Source organism: Bidens hawaiensis, unplaced genomic scaffold (genome assembly GCF_021521415.1).
Source record: "Bidens hawaiensis isolate Kalapana, Puna unplaced genomic scaffold, B.hawaiensis_p1.1 tig00000369_1, whole genome shotgun sequence".
NCBI lineage: Eukaryota > Viridiplantae > Streptophyta > Magnoliopsida > Asterales > Asteraceae > Bidens > Bidens hawaiensis.
In genome coordinates this window covers 1,439,796-1,459,018 of record NW_027491028.1, presented here as the reverse complement: position 1 = coordinate 1,459,018, position 19,223 = coordinate 1,439,796, and the positions used below count along the sequence as shown (strand labels likewise).

The window sequence follows — 19,223 nt, the reverse complement described above, 5'->3', positions numbered from 1 at the left end:
CCTCAGGTAGGCTGACCAAGCCTACCTCATTGGCGGAGAGGTACTCATCTGCGCTCCACCCTGGAATGCGTCAACATCCACGCCTGCGTAAAGAAGATAAGTGTTAAATGATATTAAGCTATGAAGTTAAAAGACAAGAAGTTTGTACTTACGGGTTTTCTTGAGCCTAAAGGTACGGAGAGGCGGGGACGAACCCGATGGAGCCGGCCTCTTTGTGCCGGTTACCGTCGTCTTCTTGGGCTCTCCGGAGGTGACAGTCGCAGCCTCCGGAGCGGTGGTCTTATCACCACCGGGATTCCCCGCCACCTCTTCGCTCTCGGTCTCCGAATCAGACCGAGGCGCCGGATCGGCAGTGGAGGCCACCTTCTCCTTTCCCTTCCCGCCGGCAGCCTTCTTCTTCCGCACCAACGGAGGACCATCTGCGGATTCCTCATCAGAACATACGATTAGAGGAATTCCAGCAGAGGTTTCAACATTGAGGGGTCGAGGGTTGAATAGCGCCTTACCTGGCCGCCTGGCGCTCAGGATCTCGTGGCCTAGCGGGTAGACCTCCACGAACCGATCCGCAGTTTGTTCTAGGATGGGCAACTCGTTCTCGTCTAGAGCGCGAGTACCCATCCGAGCGGGACCGTCAGCCTCCCGCGGGTTCAGGAGCGACTGCAAGTCGTTCCCCTCTGAAATAAACAGGAAAGAAGTTAGAAGAAATTCAAAATCAAAAAAAAGGAAACAAAGCATACCGTAAGGAACAGAGTTCGAACCGTATTCAAGGACGATTGGGATTTTTTACGCATCCGCCGCCTTCCACACCCGGCTCATCCCCAACATCACCATCCCGGACTCCGCAAACCGGTAAACCGGAGATTGGACCCGGGAAATCCTCGAAAACCATTCCGCCTCCTCGTAGTTGGAGGCGTGAAGGCTGGGAAGAGCTTGCCCGTTCTTAAACTTCATGGCAAGGGGGATGGCGCGAGCGGATATGAAGAAGAACTCCCGCTTCCACGCGCGAAGACTGCGCTCGGTTGCGCAAATCTTCAAACCCTTTATCCGGGTTATCAACGTATACCACCCCTGGATGCACCTCCAGGTGTAGAAGGTCATCAGGCGGTCAACATAGGGCTCAATGCCCAGAATCCGGCACACCCACTCGAAGTGGCGAATCTTGGCGATCGCCATGGGGTGCAACTCGGTCAAATGAACACCGTGCCTCTCAAGGACACGGTAAACAAACTTTGTCAATGGGAACCTAAGATTCCCATAAACAAAGAATGCAGCATATACCCCGATCTTGCCTCTGGGGGCATCGTACACAGTCTGATGGGGTTCAGGAAACTCAGGCTCGAGAGACTCGAGCATGAACTTCCTGACGACGTACTGGTACAGATCGCCAGGCAGAGCACACTGGCACTCGCCAGCAGTACTCTTGTCATCGGCTGTAGATTCAAGATCACGAGACGACATCTTGCAAAAGAAAGAAGAAAACGATTTCGGGAGAATGCTTGCCTGAAAATGTGAGTATTCGCCGGACCCACATAGTGTGGATCGGGGTCCCGGGACACCAATGTTTTTTAAAAATTTATTAGAAGCGGTATATTAAATTTTTTGAGGACCCCATAAGATTTAATACTTGGAACCCATACTATTAATGTTGATGTGGTTTGGTGGAAAGTCCCTTGTTTTATCTTTGAAAGGTCATGGGTTCAAGTCTTACAAGGCTCAGTTTTTGGTTTTTTGTGTTAATTTTTAGTGTTAATCAATCATTTGATTGCTAATGTTGCAATGATAACTTTGGAAACATTCAAACACCTCTAAAATACATATCATTGTTTTCAACTTTATGCATGGTTTTCTTTAGAAACATTCAAGCACTTTAAAATATCAGTTTTATTTTTCACTAGTTTAAGTTAATGGTTTTCAACACATGCTTATGAAAGGGTGGATCTAGGTTCTATCTCAAAAATGTTTAAGAAAGGGAAAACAAAGTGTTTATGTGTCAACCCGACCCATTTTGACCCGTTCAGGTAGTGATGATTGAAAAGAAAGTTTTATTATGATATTGTTTTTTATTATGTTCTTCGCCTCGACCCGACCTGAACAACGACCGACCCGAAAAATTTGAACACCGAAAATATGGGACCCCATTGGCAAAAAATCCTGGGTCCGCCACTGCCTACCCGCTTCACACCCAAAGATCAAGCAGAAAAGTCGGGAATTTCTGCGTGACATCAGGAAAACCGCGGGAAGAATCACCACGGAAAACCTAAAAACTAAACCCTTTTCAAAACCCCTTGCTAAGTCCAAAAGTTCACCTCACTTATTAATAATTCATGAGAAGAACATTGGACTGGGGGGACTTGAAGAGGTAGGTCCCAGCAGAGCCCAGTTGGACCCGCAAGACTCACCTTGAACAGGGACGTCTGCGCAATGACCAACTGCTCCAGCAGGACCCACCATGCTCAAAGAACCTTACGCGCAGTACGCCAGCTGTACCCGCAGGGAAAGCCTCCCAATGGTGAAGTACCCCGCCTGTTCCCGCAGCTGCGGATACAAGCCATCAGGGAAGGCTACCCGCACTAACAGCAAGGCTACACGCACAAGGCATTCGCTACTTCAGTAGTCACATGAAGGAATGAGCAAGGCGGGAATACTCCCGCCTAAATGAGCCAGTCCGTATGCTTCTGGAAGATCTTTCGTACTATACCTACTAAGGTATGGGCGGAACAGACAATTTGACCAGAGCAGCCCATGAACCAATCACAGGGTGACAGCTCACCGACAACAATACGAGGAGGAGCACCCTCTAGTACCGTTTGTCACCTATTAGCCGCTGCCTACTCACCAACCCTTACGATGGGACGTGCGCAGCCTACAGTTGGTGGAACAGTGCGTAGCCGGCATTAAAGGAACAGTGTACAGCCGACCTTTACTGTTGGCCGTAGCCTATCCACCAACCAGCATGGCCTGTGCGTAGTCCACTGTTGGTGGAACAGGAATACTATTCAGCCGGCTGTACCTTCTAGGAAACCTACCTTCGGCTATAAATACTCCAACACTTTGGAATGGTAAGGACATCATCTGATATCTCAATCTTATCTAGCAATCTCTTAATATACACTTATATTCAGAGCAATCTAGTCTGATTCTCACGCCGGAGGGTGGTCACAAGGAGGAACCCCCCCCCCTTCTCAGTGACGAGCTTACGGTGTCTGTTTTGCAGGTCCCCTGAAGAACAACCTTCTCTGCTAGACCTCATCCTCGTGGGAAACATTACTTAACCCCCAGATTATCTATAATCTACCCAAGGTTCACTTAGTGTTTCTTCAATTTTATTTCTCTATATCAATCAAAAGTTGTGGATTAATTAGTTAGTAACTTAAATCTGCGTGCATTGTCTCTTTATTAATTATTAATTAGAATAAAAATCTTCTGAAATACGTTGGTTCCGTTTATATAATTTCAAAGTCAATTTGAATATAATAATAAGAGAAAATTACTGTTTTAGTCCCCATGGTTTTTAAGCGAAGTCACTTTTAGTCCCTGAATAAAAACTTGAACTGTTTTACTCCCTGTGGTTTTTAAGCGGGGTCACTTTTAGTCCCTCCGTCAATTTCAAGTTATTTTTTCCATCCAAAAATGCCTGCATTTACAATTTTGCCCCCGCTTAATCTTTTTCAGGGGAAGTTCTTCCAATTCTGTGAACATAATCCTCTGTGGTTAATGGGAAGCTTGTAACTTATTACAACTTATACATCGGGAATATCCAGCCCTCGCACAACCACATCTGTTGCTATTTGCACAAACAGATAAAAGTGATGAATAATCATGGTTTGAATATTTTGATCCAAATATTAAACAATTTACAATTCACTTACCAATAGAGGTGAAGTACCGTCCTTGAATAATTGAAGTGCCTCTGTTCCTGCCTTTTGTTGTTTGTCACCACTAATGGAAACAACCTTCCAACCCCTGTAAATTCAAGATTTAGATTATTGATAACTTGATATCAACTATTAAAAAGAAACTGGTGTTCAAAAATTTTTGAAGTCACCTTCTTTGTAGCATATTCTCCACTCGGGATGCTTCTTTCTTGTACAAAACGAAGACCAAAACTCGGTTCCTGAAAGATTCACGCCCCACAGTTAGTAACTAAGAAAAAGATTAAAAGTTCACAAACATGGTATACTTTATTGAACAGGGACAAAATTGTAAATGCATGCATATTTTGATGGAAAAAATAACTTGAAATTGACGGAGGAATTAAAAGTGACTCTGCTTAAAAACTACGGGAACTAAAACATTAATTTTCTATAATAATAATAAAATAATAATAATAATAATAATAAAAAGTAAAACATGGAGGCTTATAAAATTGTTCTACAGTCAACCAAGCCAGGCCAGCGTCACACGCTACTATAAAAACACCAACAACATCTCCTCCGCCACCAATCAATCGCTTCTCTCTCCGCCGCCGTCGCCGTCGCCGTCGCCGGTTATTACATTAAATACCTACAATACAACCTCTCTCTCTCTCTCTCTCTCTCTCTACACGCCTCAATATATAATATACATACATACACATCAACTTAATAAGCTGTTACACGTAAAATATATATATCCATCGTAAAATGCCTCCGAAGAAGTTCATAGTTCAGGTGGAGCCAGCTGTTCCGGCGAAAGACGGACGTCCGTCAATTGGACCGGTTTACCGAAGCGTCTTTGCTAAGGACGGGTTTCCGTCTCCGGTTCCAGGTTTAGAGTCATGCTGGGATATTTTCCGGTCAGTGCTTCTTTACATCTTTTATTTAGTTTTGTCATAACTGATACGTGTTTTTAATGTTTATTTAACTTTTGGTTAACGGAGTTTGTGAATTACAGTAAATTAAGGTGTGGCTGTAACGATTTTAATCATGTTTGACTTTCTTTTTTTAGTTGACTTTCATTCTGCTTATTTGATGCTATTGCTATGATCATATTTTGGCCGTTAAACTTAAAAGGCTGATTTACACAAATAAATATTTATAAGTCTACAGGGAAAATTCAATTAGTTACAAGCAGTTGAAGTTGATTTTCATAGCTGTAAAGTTATCTAACATGATCCTCATCACATGAATCCATGCTATATGCTCTTTCATCTGGCTGCTTATTATTTTATGACTATATGCTAATATTAATAAACAATTTGATATATAAGAACACGCGACAAAATCATATTGTTTCTAAGTTTTTTTTTTTTTTTTTTTGCTTATATTAAGAAGATGCATTCATGTAGATAACATATGTAATCAAAGTTGAACTCACCATTTATTAAAAGTATTACTGATCATGTGCTTTTTTAGAATATTTTCTGAAAAAAAAAATACTGTGGATGTTTTGCTTCATTTGTGTTAAAGTTATAAAGATTGGAATTTGATTTTCTATTTGTGTTCCTTTATATTTATTATACTGTTGTGGCAGCTTCTAAAATGCTTTGGTACCTTTGCAGCTTGTCAGTTGAGAAATACCCGAATAACCCAATGCTTGGTACCCGTGAATTTGTGAACGGAAAGGTATATTGGTTTTAACTTTTTAATGTCCTTTGCTCTCATTGACTTTGTGCTGGCTTTTCCTAACATGTACCCTTGTTAACCTTACAGCATGGAAAATATGTATGGTTGACTTACAAACAAGTATATGACAAGGTGATACGCGTTGGAAATGCTATCCGTGCGTGCGGTGTTGAACCTGTGAGTGATCTGCTGATAACACTTATTATAACATAATCAATATACTTAATCATTCAATTAATTTATAAGGATTCCTGCTTACTGAAACTTATTGTTGATGTAGGAAGGACGCTGCGGGATTTATGGTGCCAATTGTGCAGAATGGGTTATGAGCATGGAGGTAATAATTACTGCATCCTTAAACTATTATTATTATTATTATTATTATTATTATTATTATTATTATTATTATTATTATTATCACATGTACATTCGGTTCTAGATGTTAGTTATAGTTTATTTTCATGGCTAACAGATTACTGTTTTAACATTCACAATTTAATCCAGGCATGTAATGCACATGGGTTGTACTGTGTACCTTTATACGATACCTTAGGTAAGTGTATTTAATGTTATTCCTGTATATATGTGTAATTTGTTTATTTCTAGCTATTTAATATGTACAATTAACTTTAACCATTTTTGTACATTTAGGTGCTGATGCAATAGAATTTGTTATTTGTCACGCTGAGGTTACAATTGCTTTTGCAGAAGAGAAAAAGATCCCTGAGGTATTTTAGCAGGGGTGTAAACGAGCCGCGCCCAAGCTTGAGCTCAGCTCGTTTTAATTTAAGAGGGCTCGGGATCGAGCTTGGCTCATGAGTGGTTTGCCAAGCTCGAACTCAGTTCGTTTATTGTTTATTAATTATTTTATTATTTTATTTATTTAGAATTATTTACAAATATATTTAAATTATAATATTTATATATAAAATATATTATTTTAATGTTTTTATCATATGTTTAAAAATAGAAAAAGTTATTATAAAAATATATTAAATAAAAAGCTAGTTTAGGCTTGCGAGCCGGGTTGAGTTTGATATGTTAAGCTAGGGCTCAAGCTCGTTTATTAAATGAGCCTTAATAAATATTCTAGCTCGGGCTCGAGCTTGAGCTGGATTAAGCTCGGCTTAATTTAAGTTTTTAATGAGCCTATCTCGAGTAGCTTACAGGCGGCTTGGCTCATTTACACCCCTAGGTAATTGATATCATGCTCATATTTAACTGCTATGCATAGAAAATAAAAACTTCTAAAAACTTTTGATTTTGAATTGGATTATTAATAAACTTTTGTTGATTGTTCAGTTGTTAAAAGTAATTCCCAAAGCTAGAGACCATCTGAAAAGTAAGTTACTCATCATGTCTAATTTAGTAAATTCTTAATTCTTAAACATATAGATATATATGCATTTTATACATACTAATATTATATGCATCTCTTTCTTATAGCAATTGTGAGTTTTGGGAAAGTTACTCATGAACAAAGAGAACAAGTTGAAAAGTTTGGTATGGCAATTCATTCATGGAATGAGTTTTTGTCATTGGTATGTTTTTTTATTATTACCTTATTTATATTTGTTAAAATGGACTCTTCTTTAGTTAATTCTAATTTATCATTTGCAGGGTGATAAAAACTTTGAGTTGCCACTTAAGAAGAAAAGTGACATATGCACAATAATGTACACTAGTGGAACAACTGGTGATCCGAAGGGTGTTCGGATTTCAAATAACTGCATGGTAACACTTATTGCGGGTGTTAATCGTCTGCTCGATAGTGCAAATGTATCAGTGAGTTCTCACCCGTTTGTTTGATGGAATATTGATTATTAGTTTCAAGCTGTTTTCATACTTATGATTTATATTAACTTTTCAGTTGAATACACAAGATGTTTATCTCTCGTTTCTACCTCTTGCACACATATTTGATCGATTGATTGAGGAGTGTTTTATCAACCATGGAGCATCTATAGGATTTTGGCGAGGGGTAAGCTGATTATTAAATCTTTTTTTATTTCTAGTAGCTGTATTTTACATAATACATATCATAGTTTTGATGGTTATCTATACAGGATGTTAAATTGCTGATTGAAGACATTGCGGAGCTGAAACCGACTATTTTCTGTGCTGTTCCTCGGGTTTTGGATAGAATTTATTCAGGTATTTTGCTGTTAGTCACACGGCTCCTTTGTATAATATTCATGTTACTGATAATTAATAAGTTTCCTTAATTTGTTAGGTCTGCAACAGAAGATTTCTGCTGGCGGTTTAATCAAACGCAAGTTATTTAATCTGGCATATTCACAGTAAGCATAACTATAATATATGAACTAAATTTTAACATCATTTTCTATATTCATCTGTGTTTGCATGATGTAACTTCTCCAGCAAGTCACATAATATGAAAGCAGGGAAAGAACACTCAAAGGCATCTCCTATAAGTGATAAAATCGTCTTTAGTAAGGTGATACATATTTGTTCTTCTGTTTTTTTCCCCTGTTCTAATTATAAGGTGATAATATCATGACTCATTATATCATTTTTATTTAATTTCTGCAGGTTAAGCAGGGGCTTGGAGGGAGAGTACGCATTATTCTATCGGGCGGTGCTCCATTAGCTCCACATGTAGAAGCTTACCTGAAAGTAGTTACATGTGCTCATGTTCTTCAAGGATATGGTACACTTTGGTCAACTTTTGACAGGTTTGACTTATTTTGACCTGTTCGTTTCAGTTTTTTAATATGTTTTAACTGCAATGCAGGCTTGACAGAAACCTGTGGTGGATCATTTGTCTCGATGCCAAACGAAATGGATATGTTGGGTACAGTGGGCCCACCAGTCCCTAATTTGGATGCTCGTTTGGTGTCGGTTCCCGAGATGAATTATGATGCACTTTCAAGCAAACCACAGGGAGAAGTATGCATCCGAGGGGACGTTTTGTTTTCAGGGTACCACAAGCGCGATGATCTTACAAAAGAGGTTTTAGTTGATGGCTGGTTCCATACAGGTGTGCATTAATATATTTTGCTCTTAATACATAAATACATCTCACTTATTTAAACTTACATGTACATGCGTATATCATGTTTCAGGTGATATTGGTGAGTGGCAACCGGATGGAAGCATGAAAATTATTGACCGTAAGAAAAACATTTTCAAGCTCTCACAAGGAGAATATGTTGCAGTTGAAAATCTAGAGAATGTTTATGGACTTGTTCCCGACATTGATGCGGTATACATTTTGAAATTATGATAGTATTCTAACTGGGCCTGGGTTCAAAAAGCCCGGTCCTAGCCCTTAGGTTCAAAAAGCCTAAGGGTTTAATTAGAAACTATAATATATTGGGCCCGGTACGGGTTGTGCAAGCGATACTCATAAATCTTTACTTACTATTTCAGGTATGGGTATACGGGAACAGCTTCGAGTCTTGGCTTGTTGGTGTTGTGAACCCGAATAAACAAGCGATAGAACATTATGCACAATCACATAATATTTCTGGGGATTTTGATTCTTTATGTGAAAACCCCAAGATTAAAGAGTACATACTGGGCGAGCTCACTAGAATTGGAAAAGAGAGAAAGGTTATTTTTCTTTTGTTTTTAAGACTAGAGTATTATATCAATGCTTCTATATATTAAGTGTGAACTTGTCTTGCAGTTGAAAAGTTTTGAGCTTGTGAAAGCTGTTCATCTTGACCCGGTCCCTTTCGACATGGAACGTGACCTTTTGACCCCCACATTCAAGAAGAAAAGGCCCCAGATGCTCAAATATTACCAGGTACAATTATTATTATTTTTATTTTTATTTTTTTATTACTGTTGTTGTATCGGTTTCTGATGAATATATCTCGCCTTTTTTGCAGAATGTAATTGATGACATGTACAAGACTATTAACAAAAAGTGAATTGCGACATAGATGTATCTTCTCCTCTCTGCATAACTAATGTTTTACCTTCATTTTGTTTTGAATCCCATATTTTTTTCTCTGCGCGATTGTACAGTTCATGTGTTACATGTAACAATATTTTAATGTCAAATAAAATTATGTATTTTTATTTTATTTTTGTACCTAAAATAACTACATGTTTTTTGTTTTTTTTTCTTTTTGTAAACATAAGCCAGCAGTTGATAAGTTGTTTAAGTTAAACCAACAGACATCAGACTTATATTAATCAGTGTTGGGTACTTGAGTTCATTTAAGCTTTGCTATAATCTCATATGAATAGTGAAAAAACAAGAGATGTTCAGCTTAAATCAGCTTTCTTCATCTATAACCCCATCTTGATCACAAAGATTTATGTTTTTATATGATTATGTTTTTAATTACAATTTACTGAACACAAGAAGAATCATGAATGCCATCAATAATCCAAGTCACTCTTCTGTTTGCTATGTCTTTCTTATTATGTGTAGACTTTATCATCAATTAAAGTGATAACGATTAACAAATAAAGAACAAGAACACAAATTGTGTTGCATAATCCATGTGCATATTAGAACTTGAAATGTTCCAAATTTTCACCACAAACACACACCAAAAACAAGTGAAGATAACTTAAAAAAGCTAACTTGAAGTGAAAACAGACAACTCTAGCCTATATCATTCATACCCTATGCTAATCAAGAGGATGAGAAAGAGGATGAGCACTTCTTTAAACTCCTCTCTTCACTCCTTTCTTCCTCCATTCTTTCACACGCCTTAAAAACTTTAAATTACCTAAAAATCACAACTATAAAACCACTCCCCTTAGCAGCTTCTTGTATGGCTTCATCAATCTTTAACACCTAAAAAATCTACCTCAAATTAATTCCTTTAATGGCCACATTCGCGCTTGAACTATGCCAGTGTGTAGCCAGAGATGGAAACTTGTGCGGGCGAAGCAGAATGGATGTACACAAACTCCATGCTTTTGCCAGCTGCTAATGAGCTGACCCATGTTGGGAACCCGTATGAACCGCTTGGGCTTTTGGTTAGACCCCATAGTGGACCGTAGAGTTTAGAGACGAATAAGTTAAGGTTCTTGATCGTTTTCCCTGACTTGTTGGTCACAATAGCCGAGTATCTATAGTATGTTTTCCCATTTGCAACCCATGAAGTTGTAGCCTTTTGTTCAATGCCAATTGGAGCTATAAAGAAAAATAACATAAAATCTTGAATCAGAATTTATAAAAAATGGTAAAAAAAAAAACCAAGAATTTCATCTAAAATTAATCAGAGAAAATAAAAATAGATTCTTAAATAAAATTCCATAAAAAAGATTCAAAATTTACCTGCAAAAGGTGATTCTTTAACTGGATTAACCTTTGGTTGAGCAGCAACAGGCTTAGCAAGAGGAACTTCAACTGCAAACAAAACCGAATGCGTTTAATCAAAAGAACCCAGAACAATAACATCAAGCACACCGAACTTTAACCTACCCGGAAGCAGCTGGTTGTAACCACCATGACCACCATGAAACCTAGCCAAAATACCAAGAAGCGGTGCGTTGTTATAAGTAGCAGGCTCGGTCTGCTCATAATTATCTCTATGGTCAGCAAAATTGTCATAAGCATCAGGCCCACCAACAATGGCACCCGTCAAAAGATTCGGGTCACTTGCTTTTCTACTGAACCATGTTGCATAACCACCTCTGCAACTAACAAACGACGGGTCAACCTTGACCGACACAATAGATGACCCTCTATGGTGAACTTGTTGCGGGTAGTTATTCCCATATCCAACCATGTAACTTGTCGCCCTTGGATTGTCACCAAGAATGTAATCCACCTAAAAAAGTTACAAACTTTTAGACACTTTTTAATCATAATGATTCAGATTATTAAAAAAAAAAAGGTGAATATTTTTACTTGTGACTTGGCGAATGCTAGTAGCTCTGATGGGGCGACACTGCCTGAAGCACAATGTAGGTCTTTTCGAGCCGATGTTAAGTAATCAGAGTAGACTGTTAGTAGGAAAGATGCACTTGTGACAAACTGTAAGTTGTTCCATCTTTGTTTGTAAATTAAACCACCAGGAGTCTTTTGAACATTTTGACTACTTTTGCCAAGACATGAACACATGAAAGACTCGGCTTTCTCTTGGTACTTTCCGAACACTTGAGCGTGGCTGTTGGCTTTGCCACTCATCAGAAACTGCATCAAATCAATCATATAACAAATCGTTAATATACCCTTTTTTATTATGTTACAGAAATGCAAGAATAATTTTATGAACATTTCAATAATCAACGAGGGAGTAAACACGTTGAACTTAAATGAGCTCGAATTTATATTCTAGCATGTATTGGAGCTTATTTCATAAACAAGCTCGACCTGAAGCTTTACATATCAAGCTTCACTATGATCGCAAATCCTAAACACGCCTATCATTTATATAATTTATTTGATACATAAAATAAAACTTCACATATTTATGATAACTAAAATACTCAATACACTTAAATATATTCGATATAAAAGCGTTAATTAAAATTATAAAGCAATTACAAAATGTAAATAAATAAATGAAATAAATATTAATAATTAAAAATTTGTTGAGAGTCGAGCTTGAGTTTCAAAAGCTACTCGTGAACATATGTCTTAAACTTAAGCTTTTTTTAAGTTAGATGTCACAAGTTCAAGTTATGCAATCTCAAGCTCGAGTAAGTTTATTTACACCGCCGTAACAAACAATACCTTGGCAACAAGAGTCTGAACACCGGCATACTTAACATCCCAACCGAACTCGGTCATGGCCCACCCGGTCCCACCAAGGGCATCCCCATTTTGACCAAGATAATCCAAGTAGTACTCTTGGCCAGTTGCCTTGTACATCCAAGCAGCTGCCCAAAGCAACTCATCCTGCCCAAATCCAATATTTACATTGTCAAAGGGTAAAATGGTAATTTCCAAAGTGAAACAGTTAAGTTTGGTAGTTATAGTTAAGAAAGATTGTGATCATCACATACAGCGTAACCACTGACAGATCGGTAGTACTTTTGAGCCACGGTGATGCTACTGTCATATTTGCCCCTGTATTTGTCGGCAAAATCAAACAACTGAAAACAAAAAGAGATGTAATTAGTGACAAGTTGCAAGGGTAAAATAGGAAAAATTAAAAAAAAAAGAACTTGATGCAGTGTTGTGTTGTACAGTACTACCACCGACAATAAGTGATAAATGTGTCGTGTTGGATAGCAATTATACCAACACTTTTATGACCCAACATGTGCGCCGAATAAATTAACATGCAATTTTTTTAATTATATAAATATATTTTTTATTTAATTATTTGTGGGTTTGTAACCGATGCATTAAATGTTGGATATCAACTCCATAGCTTAAAATTATATTTCTATTTAAAGGGAGGTAATAATGTTAATAAAATAAATATTATATGCATTAAATGAGAAATAAATGATATATTCTATGAAAGGCACGTTATAGAACAGTGGACACCTACACACCAAGCTACCTCTGCTAACTTAAAACAGCCAAAAGCTGCCTAGTAATAAAGTTAATAACAGTAACTGTTTTCACACCAACTACTTTGCTAACTAACGCATGCCTGTCTTTTGCTAACTTACGCACTAGCCACATGAAAAATTAAGCCACGTCAAATTTTACTTAATAAGTTCAACTAGGCTAGCTAGTTTAAACAGACCTCTAACTTACATTTTTATATAACGTCATTTTAATTATGTATTTTGTATTTTACTGAAAGAAAGTATTGACCAAAATAACAAACAATGTAAGTATTAAAATAATTATAACTATAAACTCACCTAAAAAATAAACAAAAATTAAAAAAAAAACAATAAACTAATCAATTCTAGCATGTAACTTTTTTCACAAATAAATTTAAGTCTAAAACAGAGCTCAAAATAAACTAAACGCGGACTAAAACTCAAGCTCGAGCTCTAATAATATAAACAAGCTGAGTTCAGCGCAAAACAAGCACAAACTCATGTCATCTTAACTTGTCTAACCCCTACTTTTTTATATGAAATTAATATTATATGACTAAAGCTTAAAGTGGTAAAAGACCTGGCTAGCATGTGTGAGAAGCTCTCGAGAATAAGCCGGGTTAGAACGGCGAAACACGATTGAAGCCGCCGCCATAGCAGCCGCAGTTTCTCCAGCAAGGTCGGATCCAGGGTTATTTTGGTCAATTCTGTAGGCATATCGAGACGTGGTCATATCCTCCGGCCTTTGCCAACAAAAATGATCCGTGTTACCATCTCCCACCTACATTAACAACACACCAATCAAAACATGAAACCAAACAAAAACACTCAACAACATTGTCGCAACAAAACAAAAAACACAAAATCAAACATTGGTACTAGTTTACCTCTCCGTACAAAACATGAGGTTGAGGATGAGCTTTAATTAGATAATCAGTTCCCCACTTGACAGCATCCATAGCATGACCAAGCTCACCACTCCCACTCATCTGATTCCCATATTCCAATATACTCCATGACATCATTGTTACCGTAAACGCCATTGGTAGCCCAAATTTCACATTATCACCCGCGTCATAATACCCTCCGACCAAATCCACCTTCAAAATTTCAAATTTTTAAATTAAAAAAAATAAATACCCAATTTGAAATTTTCAAAAATCTCAAAAACCCAAGTTCAACTTTGACTAAAAATTAAATTTCTTATTTTTATTATAATAATAATAATAATAATAATAATAATAATAATAAATTATTATTATTATTATTAATTTACAATTCAAAGAGAGCTAGCAGCGCAACTTGTTGCTTTCTGTGTTAACGTAAATACTACTTTTCTATATTAATTTGAAATTATATGTTAAAAAAATAAATTATTATTATTATTACCCCATTGGCTTTGCCATCATAGAGTCCAGAATTGCCTCTCCATTTAACTCTTTGATTCCCAGGAAGATAACCAGATCTTTGAGCTTCAAAGAACAAAATGCTTTTGGTTAAAGCAGCACCATAGTCATGTCCACCTGCTAAAGCCAAAGATACAACTCCAAGAAGCAAGAACAGAGTAACTGCCATTTTTGAGAATGCAACCACTTTCCCCATTTAAACAAAAACCAAACTGAAGTGGGGTATTGTTTGTTTGGGCAATGCAATGCTGGTGTAATTCACCAGGTTTTAGATAGAGAGAGGAAGTTATGAGAGAGAGTTTGTGAAGAACTGAAGAAGATGGAACAATGGGTTTGTGTATATATATGGAGGAGATGAATGGAAATAGGACTAATTAATGCATTTGCTTTAAATTAAATATTTTGTTTATTAAATATTTATAAAAATCTTATTATTGGGAAAATTGAAGAATTAATGGTTTTTTCTAGTATGAACAGGTGAGCGAAAAAGAGTAACGCATGTGAGCTTGTTGGCTTTCATTTACTCAAAAATTCGGCGGTTTTTTCTCATTTTTATAATACAAAACGAATTTTAAATATATATTTTGTGTTTACGTATAAAATGGTGTATTTGGTCTAATGATATGATATCTGGTGGTGGAATAGATATTATTTTTTGTTTTTATTTGGGAGTCGAGGGTTTAAATCCCGTAAAAATTGAATATTAGCTGTTAAAAAAACTGTTTACGCATTTTGTGAAGATAGAAGAATATTGATATAGTAGATATTATTCTTGGAGAAAGTTATAGGGAATTGTCAAGCTAAATTGGGTTACCTACCATTAATTACGGATCCAAGCCAAACAAAAAGGAGATGAGTCAATGTGAAGGGTAGTTGTAAATTAGTGTTATTATAACAACCATAAATTATTTATTTATTGGAATAAAACCCACATGTTTGAGGAAAGAGATTTGGTGTTCGGTTCGAGGGTCTTGAGATCACACTATCTATGTGTGAAACTCACAAGTATTGTGTTGTTTCACTTTAAGATTGGCCATGACTTGGAATAATCTTAGTTCATGAATTGCTAATGTATGATGAAATATAACAACCCAATATGGGACAAGTAAATGGTCACATGCATTGTTATATACTTATATGGAATTTACAAAATAAAAAAAAGATGACAAGGTAACATAAATATGTGATTACGTATTACCTCTTCAAGACTGATCAAGTGGGTTCGTGAGCTCACTCGTGGTGTTAGTTTTCTTATCGTTGTACGGTATTATTACCGTTTATTTTATTTATTTTTTAAATTACATACCATGTTTTTTTAATATATGTATCAATTTAAACTCTAAAAAAATGCATATATTTTTTTTCTCTCTATAACTATGAACCCAAACAACCCGATTATAACTATGAACCCAAACAACCCGGCGAACGGAAGCAACAACGTTAACCGTCGTGTATCAAACGAGAGACGCGAATCATGGATGGCCGAGGAGGAAGGTGCGTTGTCAATGGTGTGGGTGGAGACCGTAGTACTAAGTGAATGCTAGCGTTTGGCCAAGCATTAGTAAAAGTTTTCATACATGATACATGTATGAGTCATGGAATTTGTTGTAACGTTGACTAGTTATTGGTGAAATGAAAAGTAGAGTGAATAATCATAATTTATAGGGTTTAATGTGCTATAAAAGAATAGTTTGATGAGTGGACGAGTTGTGAATTTTACTCTCACCAACTATCAATTGTACTACGAGTAACGGTTCATAAATGTTAATAGTTGGTTAAAGGTGAGACAACTTGTTTAATGGTATGGTAATTCTATAGTTATGGAATAAAAATTAGTTAATTATTAGTTGTTAGTTGTTTTATATTTTATAATATTATTTATGTTTATTTAACCTTAATTCTTTTTTTATTGTTTTTTAGGGGTGGTAATAAATTCGAACCCAATGAGAAAATTCGAAAGTTAAAATATATGGAACGGTAATACCTATCCCAATAGGGTATGAGATGGGTTTGGAATTACATTTGAAATTTTTCACGGGTTTATAATTTGTAACATACTTGATTACCCGATAATAAGCATATTTTAGGTTATTATTTTTATCCGTTTACCCGACCTATTTCGATGTTCGGGAAATTTTATCAATAAAATATCACGCTAATCAAGTATTTATTATTTTATCTTTAATTGTTATTATATTTATTAAATATATAACAATAAATTTGATTTACATACAATTTTTACCCTAAACTAAACTTTATTCACTGTTTGAATCCATCTCAATACTTTAGGGGCTGATCTGCAAATAATATATCATAATCCGTCTACCCAATTACCCAAACCCGTTACCCGTTTAGTTGCTTGAAGCTTAATTATCGTTGTAAACTTGGAATTTATATGTGATTCATGATCCTCATGCCTATTTCGGCCTACCGACACTGTTAATTAAGAAAACAAAATCAAATAATATACGTGTTGATCTTATGTTCAGGCTGTCATAACTCGTTTATCAATATACCATCTAACGTTCATTATAATCTAATTAGACACAGCTTCACCATGATACCAAGATCGCCAATAAAACCCCCACATTCAGTTGCATTCTAATCAGTTGCTCATGTTTGTTCTTGAACTCGACCCGCCGTCTGTGATTTCATCTAATTAACCCTCTGTTCATCGTTGTTTGAGGTAATTAAATATATGGTTAGCTTCTTCTTGATTCACACATCATTAACCCTCTACCTAATTGATTTATTTATTAACAATCATTAAAGCGGATTGTTGATTTTAGGGTTTATGTTAAGAACTGGATCTTGCGTCTGTTTAGTTATCTGTTATTATTTCTTGTTATGAAAAACAACACCGTAGGTGTGCGCGTTAAGGGTTTGCTTGGCTGGGGGCGCATGTTCGAGCCACCCCCAGCCTGAATTTTTGGACATTATTTTTTTAAAATTCATTATGTTTTTATAAATCCATTAAATTAAATTATATATATATATATATATATATATATATATATTAAACACTCAATATTTTTATAAATCAACACATTAACTAATCATTTTCCGAATCTTGGTTAAACCATATATATGTAGATATATATATATATGTGTGTGTGTGTGTGTGTGTGTGTGTGAGTGTGTGTGTATGTGTGTGTTATAGTTATTAAAAATGGTTAAACAGTTGTAATTTAAAAGAAACATATTTGATATAATCTTGTTAATTAAAATGTTTAAATAAATAGATTCAAGTATTTTACAAAAGATCATATTGTATATAAACATTACTATTTATTTTTACTATCATTATTACAATAATAATTTAATAAGAAATTTTTATTAATAGTATATATATATATATATATATATAACTATATTAAATGCATTTTAATGAAATATCTAAAAAGCAAATCTCTTTATATAAACTATAAAATCTTATAAATAATTGGTTAAGTATTTTTGTGTATTTTAAGTAATTAAAATCAAATTATTTATGGTAAACCCATGTTAAATAAAAGTGATAATAAAACTGATAATAAATTAACGTAATATATAACTTTCGCAAGAACACACTCGATCATCAATTTCCTAGTCTCTATCTAGTTATAGCTTCGTTATACAATCCATATTTATTTCCTCAATTATTCTTTATTAGGATATCTCGTCGATATTTCCTAAAGAGCTTGATCTCCCTTGATATCTTAACGAATCTTTATCTCTTGCTTAATTGCTAAAGTGAGTAATCACTCCCCCTTTTTACTTATTTTAAATCTTTTGGAGACATATGCGTATTTACAGTATTTATCTGTTATCTAGTATTCAAAACCGCAACTGTGTTAATCCCTGTGTGTATATCAGTTTATGCCTAACTTGCTATCTATTACTTGCTTTATTTGAATACATTTCGGAGAGGTCCAACATATTCACATTATATTATGATCATACGACAGTCGTAGTGGCCGGCGTCCGAGACATGACAATGGTTTCACCGACAACCCATCTTGGTAACTAATGCCCGACGCATGGCAATGGTTTAGCCCTTTCTTTATATTTGTTTGAATTTGTATACATGCTATGACTAAATTGTTTATCTCACATGAACAATTTACATCTTTCTTTATTTATTATATATTATTATTGTAGTGTCTTAAACTGGTGTTTTACTCACTTAACATGTGTTGTTGACAAACCTTTCTATTTTATACGCATATGCAGGTTATTGTTTGAACTGGTTGAAAGATTTTGTGAAGACTTAGGGGGTGTTTGGGATTGCTTATTTTCATCAACTTATATCTTATGAACTTTTTGAGAAGTAATAAGGTGTTTGGGATTGCTTATATTGTGAGAAAAAAAGTTCCATAAGTTACATTTTTATAACTTATTAACTTAATAAAAAGTTATAAGGAATTAAAATAAGGAATCTCAAACACCCCCTTCTTGAAGAATTAAGTTAGAAGAATTATAATCAAAACTTAGATTTGTATTCATTGTTTGTTTAAATGAGTTGTACTTTGTATTTGAATTTATTTGGATATTTAATTAAATTAAATAGATATTGTCACTTTTAAATTATTGCATGATAGTACCTTGAGAGCTGTGAGCAATCAGCTCACGCCCCGACATTTTAGCCTTAGGTTGGGGTGTGACAATTTCCCCTCTCCAAAACTAAGATTTTAATTAACTCTAATATATGTAATAGATCAATAATTATTCACTTTTCTTTTACACTCTATTTATATTATATCTATACATTTTTATAAAAATAAATATTAGCATATTATTTTATTATATATTCCAAAATACTTGATGAAATCCAAAAATCAACAACATGTTGTCA

At 35.4% G+C, this 19,223-nt stretch overlaps 2 protein-coding genes across 2 annotated transcripts; one reads left to right on the top strand and one right to left on the bottom strand.

The window, feature by feature from the left end:
* The first annotated feature begins 4,481 nt into the window (after window positions 1-4,481).
* On the top strand, window positions 4,482-9,540 carry LOC143624231 (long chain acyl-CoA synthetase 4-like). Its single transcript, XM_077094953.1, has 19 exons — window positions 4,482-4,774; window positions 5,480-5,543; window positions 5,631-5,720; window positions 5,824-5,880; window positions 6,048-6,096; window positions 6,195-6,271; window positions 6,846-6,885; window positions 6,990-7,084; window positions 7,164-7,328; window positions 7,414-7,524; window positions 7,610-7,697; window positions 7,777-7,843; window positions 7,926-8,001; window positions 8,097-8,214; window positions 8,299-8,544; window positions 8,630-8,769; window positions 8,937-9,119; window positions 9,196-9,315; window positions 9,401-9,540. Exons 1-19 carry the CDS (start codon window positions 4,623-4,625, stop codon window positions 9,440-9,442), a joined length of 1,980 nt encoding a protein of 659 aa, XP_076951068.1. The 5' UTR covers window positions 4,482-4,622; the 3' UTR covers window positions 9,443-9,540.
* A 457-nt stretch (window positions 9,541-9,997) lies between these two features.
* On the bottom strand, window positions 9,998-14,761 carry LOC143624221 (endoglucanase 6-like). The gene is made up of 9 exons (XM_077094943.1): window positions 14,373-14,761; window positions 13,871-14,083; window positions 13,564-13,764; window positions 12,486-12,575; window positions 12,214-12,378; window positions 11,386-11,670; window positions 10,957-11,305; window positions 10,810-10,881; window positions 9,998-10,665 (listed from the first exon to the last, which is right to left on the bottom strand). The coding sequence occupies exons 1-9, from the start codon at window positions 14,583-14,585 to the stop codon at window positions 10,376-10,378; spliced, it is 1,878 nt and encodes a 625-aa protein (XP_076951058.1). The 5' UTR covers window positions 14,586-14,761; the 3' UTR covers window positions 9,998-10,375.
* Window positions 14,762-19,223: the final 4,462 nt, after the last annotated feature.

Excerpts from the sequence above, each read along its gene's own strand:
- LOC143624231 (XM_077094953.1), top strand. The coding sequence starts at position 4,623 with ATGCCTCCGAAGAAGTTCATAGTTCAGGTGGAGCCAGCTGTTCCGGCG. Across the intron at positions 7,698-7,776 it reads TTTGGATAGAATTTATTCAG|GTCTGCAACAGAAGATTTCT; the intron begins GTATTTTGCTGT and ends TTAATTTGTTAG. Across the intron at positions 7,844-7,925 it reads TTTAATCTGGCATATTCACA|CAAGTCACATAATATGAAAG; the intron begins GTAAGCATAACT and ends TAACTTCTCCAG.
- LOC143624221 (XM_077094943.1), bottom strand. The coding sequence starts at position 14,585 with ATGGGGAAAGTGGTTGCATTCTCAAAAATGGCAGTTACTCTGTTCTTG. Across the intron at positions 12,379-12,485 it reads GATCTGTCAGTGGTTACGCT|GATGAGTTGCTTTGGGCAGC; the intron begins GTATGTGATGAT and ends GGATTTGGGCAG. Across the intron at positions 10,882-10,956 it reads TTACAACCAGCTGCTTCCGG|TTGAAGTTCCTCTTGCTAAG; the intron begins GTAGGTTAAAGT and ends TTTTGTTTGCAG.